Source organism: Vanessa atalanta, chromosome 4, assembly GCF_905147765.1.
Source record: "Vanessa atalanta chromosome 4, ilVanAtal1.2, whole genome shotgun sequence".
NCBI classification, from domain to species: Eukaryota; Metazoa; Arthropoda; class Insecta; order Lepidoptera; family Nymphalidae; genus Vanessa; species Vanessa atalanta.
In genome coordinates, this window is record NC_061874.1 from 4997831 (window position 1) to 5006758 (window position 8928).

Below are 8928 nucleotides of genomic sequence, written 5' to 3' on the forward strand. Positions count from 1 at the left end.
ACCAGCATTGGCGACAAAAGTGGGTTTTCAATTACATAACCAGCCAAATACCAAATAGGACGGTTAGAAGCAAAAAAATTTATATGAATACAAAAAATATTAAGACTTGGAACAGCCAGAACCGATAGCCAATCGAGATGGTTTAATAACTCCTTACTTACTAATGAGAAATTAGAAATCAAAATGGTTTTGCAAAGTTATAATTACGAGATTTGACTCAAAGTCACCGACAAGTTTCAATTATATTTTTGTCAAAGCTGAATAATTATTTTACATTGTTCTTTCAAGGTCATTATTTTTTATGACCATGTTCGAAAAGAATTATTTAAATAAAATAAATTATCGTTATGTTTGTTTTAGGTACTCTAAAATTAAATAAAAAATGTCACCCTTCGGTAAATACTACTAATAATATTAATTGGTCTTGCGCCGCTAGAACATATCATTATGTTTTATTTCTTTTCAGTCATATATATAATTATAATATTCATTAATTCTTTTTGTGAAACAAAATTTGATGATCTGCGTAAAAGATTGGCTTTGGTAAGTTTCTCAAATATATATATATCAATATTAATTATTATTTATAATATGAATATATAGATTTTTTTTGTTAGGAAGCGATCCTAGCCAATTCTAATCAAAGTATTGTTGTTTCACCACTACTAGTACGTTTTTCTTTGTGCAAAGTAGCGTCAATAGCTTCGGGATATTCTAGAACTGAATTAATGACAGTTTTAGGAATAAATTCAACTAAAATGGTGAGTACCTCTTTAAATGCTCCCGTCGTATTAGAACGTAATATAAATCTTCGAAATGGCATGGCTTTTTGTGGGAAAATTAAGGCTATTTAGTATTCTTATCCCCTTAAACTCTCGTGCACAAATTGGATAATAAACATAATCGGCTCTTCTAAATTAGGAGGAACTTTCACGTATTCGGTGGACCTCGCCTCAATGGCTAGCTCATCTATCTCTATGCTTTTTAGCCTTGAGATGGTAGTTGAAGTGAGATGGCTAGATAAGTAAACGTGAATTGGGCTCTTCACCAATCCTGCTGTGCCCATTCCGTCAGGGCATATTTTTGGAACGAAATACAGTTTACAGTAGAGTGAAAAGCGTTATATGACCCGTATTAACCCGCCCTGGCGACCTTTCCTTCTCTCTCTTTCTATCGTTTTCTATTGTTTATCGGTTCTATTCTGACCGTGGAGGAACCAACGACGGCATTCCTAATTATTCTCCGGAAACAGAAGTGATCTTTATATATTATGATCAATCTCATAATCTTACGAATCTCATGTATAAAAAAAGCAACGTACATAGTATTGGTAAATAGTTACAGCCTGCTAATATTCCACTACTGAGATAAAGTTTCCTCTCTGTTTGACGAGATATGAAATTAAAATAATATAATAAATTTCTAGTTACAGGATTGCTTTCAAAGTCTAAAGGATGTCATTGATCCACTGAAAAACATAGATGTATTATTACTTAATAAAATAATAGTGAACTACACGGACGACATAAATCCCAATTTTATAACAAACAGCACTGATTATGGCGTGAAGGTTGATAAAGTCGGTTTCAACTACCCTAAAATGGCTGTATCATTTATCAATAGATGGGTTAGTTATAAATAAAATATATATTATAATAAATAGTTTATACATTAAACAACAATATAAGAGCACTATGCTTAAAGCAATTCAATATCATCATAGAGATTATCGCGCATCAGATCATCGCTTTATTTTAGCTTTTTATAATTTTCAGGTGGAAAAGGCGTCATATAAACGCATAACAGGAGTATTAGATCAAACGGATTTGGACAACCAAACCTCTATTATATTAATAAGCCTAGCATATTTCAAGGTTATTAATGTTCCCTCACTGTAAAAACACTTGCTGGTAGGGCTCTGTGCAAGCCCATCTCGGTAGGTGCCACCCACTCATCCAGACCATACCATATTACCATCAAACATCAATACTGTTGTGCTCCGATTTGAAGGATGAGTGAGCCAGGTAACTGCAGGTAGAAGGAAAATAACTTTTCCCAAGGTTGGTGGCGCATTGGCGATGTAAGGAATGTTTAATATTTTTTACAGTGCTAATGTCTGTGTGTGGTGGTGAACCCTTACCATCAGGTGGCCCATCCCGACCAACTACCTATACTTTAAACACAAAATGCATAAAATCACTATGCATGGACTAATTATTGATCTTGATGAGTTTTATGTTGTACAATATAACTTTATTTTAAAAACAGCGGTATACTCGTATGACTTAAGCGAAACTTACAAATTTAATACACAAGCAAATGTAACGAGGCGTTTTTGGCTTCTAATATTATAACAAATATTATAACTTTCTATACTAGTGGATCTGAGGACGTAATCGAAAGATCATAAAATGATTTTGTATCTTATAAACTTTTATTAGTACTTCTGTGGTTAATACATTTCTACTCAACACGGTCTAATTTACGTTTGTAATTTGTAAGCATAAGATATATTATGTAGAAGCTTAATGTGTCAAATTAACTTCTGCTCCATGTGTGTGTACCAAATCACAGTGAAGCTGAAGTATCGTGATGTGAACTTTAAACCTCAGTCCTTAAGAGCACTGGCCTTTCCTAATTAATGGGCATTTACAGATTTTGAATAGCAATATCAGTAATTTAAATAAAATTATATTTAAAATGTCTCTAAATTTCAAGGTTACATGGGAATTTCCTTTTGATATAAGATTGACAAAGAATAAGAAATTTCATCATCGTGATGGAAACGTATCCTATGTACCAATGATGTTGAACACTGGCTTGTATTTATATTTGAATGATGAAGTTAACAACATACAGGTAGGAAGGACACTTAAAAGTATAAAAATAAGAAACCCTTTAATAATTTTAGAATTTATTTTCTACGTTATTGTTTGCTTACTTAATTAAAAGTATTAAATACAAAATGATTCTACACTATGAATGTCACTGAATTATTTGCTCAATATAGGCTATCGTTATTTTCAAAGAAACAACGACTTCTGTTGAAATCAAAATCAATATGAACGACTTAAGCATTATATAATATGTATATACAAACAATTAAAATAATTAAATGGAAATTTACCTAGATAAATTTTGCATTTGCAGTACATAAACCTTAAACTGGCTAGCTATGGATTATCAGTAACGTTTGCAGTACCACAGACAAATAAAGGCATAGATAAGTTCTTGAGTCAACTGTCTAAAAATCAAGATATAATAAGAGATGTTTTTAAAAGAATGCGATTTGAAATCATTAATATAATGGTACCGAGATTCAAGATTAAATGTAGAATCGAATGGAACAAACTCCTCCAAAAAGTATGTTATATTTTTAAAGGTAATCTATACACGTAATAAAAATAGAGTGTCTGTTTGTAACATAAAAATGACCGCTTTTTACTAAATGCATATTTAGTAAAATTTGGACCAATGTAATGAGGAGTAACTTAGGCTACTTTTATTTTGGAATTATTTATAAAATCACTAGATCGTCAAATTTCCCGTCCCATCCGATTACTAAGGAATTATTTAAAAAATAGGCGATTAGCAAGGGAATAGAGACTATACCTATGCTTAAACTCACACTTGTGCACGAAATACCTGTGTGTTTGTCTCCCTTAAGATAGGCTGCTGTGGCCAAAATCGATCAGGTCTACATCATCATATATGTATATTGTCATTTAAGAACCTTTGTCTAATGTAGTGCTACTCCGTAAGGGCAAATTCGGGAACGTCGCAGGACGCGATCAGTAAATGTCAAGAGTTTTGCGACAGTGACAATCATTTATAAAATTTCAGATTGGTGTCACAAGAGTTTTCAATGAAAGTGATTCAGGTTTAAATAATGTTTTGAAAAAAGATAGCAAACTCAAAAATATGACGCTAAGTAAAGTGAAACAGAGCACATTTATTGACATTGACGAAATGGGAATATTTCGACAAACACCAGTAAAAGGTACTCTAAAAAGAAAATAAAGACTAGATGTGAGAGTAAAGTAAAAAAAGGAACAGCCTGTAAGTGTTGGGTGTTGTAACAGTTACGTGAAATCGTTACGATAAATTTATTTGAAATTAGAGATATGCAGGTTTTTTCACGATGTCCTCCGTTACCGCCGAGCACGAGATGAATTATAAACACAAATTAAGTGCACGAATATTCAATAGAATATTCGTGTACTTAATTTGTCATTTTGATGATTGTGACCTCAAATTCAGGCACGCACAATGATGCGTCATCATCGATTGAGATACACGCATTTTAACTTATGGGCCATATTGGATCATATATGAGTGTAGAGTATAGTAATTGTCAACAATAAAAACATACTTAATATAGTAGTAAAAATAATATCCCCTTTAACAAGTTTGAAGTAGAAATAATAGATATAATTCGATCTAATCACAATTGAGGAAGATTGTCAATTGCCAGAACTTCGACAGTTCATCTTTAATCTTCGATTCTCGCTTAGGCGAAAAGTACTTACTAATTGAATTAATTTATCGTAATTGGTGAAGGGCGTTAGTGAGTATAATATAATTATACATATATATATTTGATATATATAAAAAAATAAGTAATTCGAAAAACCTTTAAATATTCCTTAATCTTTGACGATATAAAACGCTGTCTGTCTGTGTATGCAAAACAAAAATGGAGAACATGCTATTCTTCACTTCTAATTATTTTTAATAAAACTATCGGAAGCTGACTTTTGTCTCATCCAGGCTTCGAAAGCTAGCAAGATACATTCACGAGAGAATCTATCAGCGAAACCGCGTATAAAATCAGAAAGAGTGTAACTCGTTCCACGTGGTCGCGCCACGTCGCTAGAGGCCTCCACTTTCCTGCCATTTCAAAGGGTCGAGCACCCTTGGAGGGACACGCTTTCACCATTCTGATTTGATTCTTACATGGACGCGAGTTTTCTAATAGGCTATCGCGCCCATTTCCGACAGTTTGTCCCACGATGGCAAGTGAACTAGGAATATTCCCGAACTGCGAACTTTAGATCTTAACGGCGTATACACGATTCGCTTTTGTGCCAAACGGGCGCCTTGTCTCTGCGGGACTCCGGAATGCTATCAATGGACCTCTGTCTATCACTCTCATATCTTATACCAACAATCAAAATCAAAAATCAAAATGAAAATATACTTTATTCAAGTAGCCTTTTACAAGCACTTTTGAATCGTCATTTAACAAACTATTTAAAGTAAAGCTACCACCGGTTCGGAATTTAGATTCTACCGAGAAGAACTGGCAAGAAACTCAGTAGTTACCTTTTTCAATATCAAAAATACAGTCATGTTAGTTAAATACAATTATATATGTATGTTATGTCTCCTGCCTGGAAGTCAACAAGCATTAACTCCACGCTTTTTTATCATCAATATAATCTTGTATCGAATAATATGCGTTCTTTACTATGTTGTGTATTTTTTACAAATGAATTGAATCTATGATACGGCAAAGTGTAAAAATTACATAACTTTTGCAAAAAAAATTTTACTTTAAATTCCAACCTAGCTTAGACTAAACTTTGCCTATCAGTTAGTATTAGAGTTCTATACAAGTAAATTTAGAACTATTAAAAATAAATCATCTTAAAGTTATATGAAAAGAGAAGAAATATTTAAGTTATTTATATCATAGACTAAAACTACAAGAAAATGATGGCCCATTGGCGATGTTAACGGATGGTTATTAAAGTTATATAGTGGCGATGTCTATGGGCAGTCGTGACCACCATCAATCAAAATGGAGAACAAGGCCATTGTTATCTCTTTTTTATTATTACTACTTTTTGTATTTAATGAAAACAAAATACATTTTTTAAACGTACAGTTGAAACTAAATAATTATTCTTATCCATTTCTTTATTAATTTAAAATTAATTATAACTCTCTATCCTATTTGAGTAAGGTAGTAAAATGATTTTTCTGTCTGTTCTTTTTTCATCTTTGAAATGAAGGATAATAATTGTCGCCCTAAAAATTCTAATAATTAAGAAAATTCTAGTATATTACAGGTGTTAAGTTTATTGCTAAAGTCTGTATTAACGGTTTAAAAATATTATTTTAATTAAAATGATAATTTACTAATGAACGGCGATGTCATTATATCTTTTTACAGGCTTATTTGACGTCCAGTATTCCCAAAAAGATTCCATTTTGTATGCAATCGCAGATCGTCCGTTCTATTTCATCATCGCTTTACAAGCAGATGTTATGTCCCATCCTTTAGAAATACAAGAACTTTTCACTGGAGTTTATTATGGACCAGATAAATAATAAATATACTGTTCATTTTATAACAGTAGTATTATTTTCTTTCATATAAACTACCTGTACACTACACTAACGCTGCTGCAATATAATTTGCTTTTCCCTTGATAAGAAGGTTTGGAAGTTATTCTGACACACTACCTTAAAGGATGCATTGTTGGATACGAATGCCTCAGACAAAATTGTCTGACACGTGCAGATTTCTTAAAGATTTTTCATTCAACGGCAAGGTCAAGATGAATTATAAATACAACATGAAAAATCATGGATTCTCGTTGGGATTTGAGCAAGCGAGACTATTCTATTTACGCCTACGCATGAATTCACGTCTTCAATTTACGGAGCTTAACTCTGTTATTATAAATTATTTCTTACGTACACACTAACAACCTGTCCAAGATTCACTCAATCAATCAAATCTTAAATATCAAAGTTGATCTGAAGAGGAGTTACCTATTTGTACTGTGCTTGTATATTTTAGCGCATAAGTTCTTGTCTCTTTGACGGCTTGAAACTTAAGTCGATGATGTCTAATTCAAAGCGATCGTCAAAGTGGCTTCATCTCGGACCACGTAAGAGTTAGAAGCATAACAGCTGTTTCATTGGTATCTAATAGTTTCCGAGTATTGAAGTAACTCAAACCATTCAAGGAATGTAACAATGACATTTATTTTTAGAAATATCTCCCAGAAACTATCGCAAGCTAAGTTTATGTACGAGAAAATTGATAAAATACTACCCATTCTCCTATAAAAGAATGATAAGCTCCAATTACAAGTTTAATTTAAATAGCCTCATATGAGGTAATACGTAAATGAAGATTACGATTCCATATTTGAAATAAACAGTTAAAATATTTAAGTTATTTGACATAATAATGTTCATATATTATGTCTGAATCACCCACGGTAGCAAATCTTTAAGACTTTTCTTTTGCCAAAAGAGCCTTTCAAGGTACGGGATATTGGTTGCAGCTAAAAATTTCTAAATGCTGTTAACCCGACTCGGAATGCTACGCGAGTCAGTCATGTCAAATCTTTTGATATATCACATAGAAATAAGAGAAACTTACCAACCATTATAATTGAAGTCGAAAAAATACTTTTTAGCTACTATTGTCAAACTTATGTGTTATATGTGTTCATTTAACTCGGTTAGCGCCCAATTCAAAAAAGGGTAATAAACGCAATCAAACGTAAAATTACTTTAAAAATATAACGAAAGTACAATAATGGCTAACTAGTGATCACGTGCCGTTCACGTGCTGCCCATTGATAATAAATATCGTCCTAATAATCGTCCCAATCTGAAGGGTTGAAATTACAGACCTACGACCAATTAGGCAGCATTATTTGAACGAAATGAAAAGGTTATAGAAATGCATAATGGTTATGCAAATTGAGTTACTTACGTTCTTTTAGATATTATATTACATACTCGCCCCGACTTCATGAGACTATAATTAATATTATATATATGTTATTTTCTGAAAGATAAATAGATAAATATAATACTGCCTGCTACTGTAATATATAACTTGAATACTTTTATAGATAAATAATTAATGTCTTATGTTATTGCTTTACATTGAATACATAATTGTGTTAAATGACGATTCAAAAGAGATAGCATGAGTCTACTTCAATACAGCATATTTTGATATTAATATTCTACGTTTCGAATTTGTTCTTACACAATATTTTCTGCCCTGCTGGTTTAACCGGTGAATCTTATGTCACTGCCTTTTATCTCATAAATTCTCTGAAAATTCTATTTTTAAATAGAGATAATTTAATATGTATTTCAAAGTTTGTAACGACCTGACTGATTTTGACCATTCTCGAGCGAGACCAACCAACTGCCAGGAAATATAGAGCCCAAGTATGTATGCAACATATGTACTCTCATGATATAGAAAAACTGGAAGCGTTTATGGATGCTTTGAGCGATACGAACTGTATTTTAATCATATTCGTTTCAACAAACAAAGCAAAACATTGTGTTTAAAATTTTTAACGTGTACTTTCTAAATTTATTGAATAAAAATGTTGTGTTGTGAAATTATACACAGATTAAAAGCAAGCAAGAGTTAACTTTTAAGTTATGAAATTTAAGTAATGATGTCTATTTAATTATATTATTAATTAAGATTTAATATAACTTATTTCTAATTATTACTTCAAGTAGCAGTTACTCCAACTGGAACTGTAACTTCTGCACCAACTGTTGCAAGCTGGAGTTATTTATTAACTTCGCATTTGAAAGTTGAAAAATCAACTGGACTAAGCTTCAGGTTAGAATTTTGATTAAAAATGAAATATATACATTCTTATGACTTTAAAGTCCCTTCGATACGATTTTGGGATTATAACCAAATCATGTGTACCTTATCGACAAATAATCAAAATATCGACATCGACTTTTTGAGGTGACAATTGATGATAAAACAATTTTATATTAAACAACATACTCTTTTATTACAATTTAATATTAAACAACATACTATTTTATATTAAATAACATAGTTAATAGCTAAGATGGTTTGATAAACAATAGAAATCGGAAAAGGGACATTTTGTTGAAGCTGCAACAAACCTG

The 8928-nt window shown here is 31.8% G+C and overlaps 1 protein-coding gene across 1 annotated transcript; it reads left to right on the forward strand.

Moving 5' to 3' along the window:
• Nucleotides 1-501: 501 nt before the first annotated feature.
• On the forward strand, nucleotides 502-6336 carry LOC125077966 (serine protease inhibitor 3/4-like; the record flags this gene model as incomplete). Its single annotated transcript, XM_047690101.1, has 8 exons — nucleotides 502-543; nucleotides 618-761; nucleotides 1427-1627; nucleotides 1776-1874; nucleotides 2719-2859; nucleotides 3151-3363; nucleotides 3844-4000; nucleotides 6179-6336. Coding segments are annotated over 8 exons (1155 nt in total), but the record flags the coding sequence as incomplete, so codon positions are not given.
• Between the last annotated feature and the right edge of the window lie 2592 nt (nucleotides 6337-8928).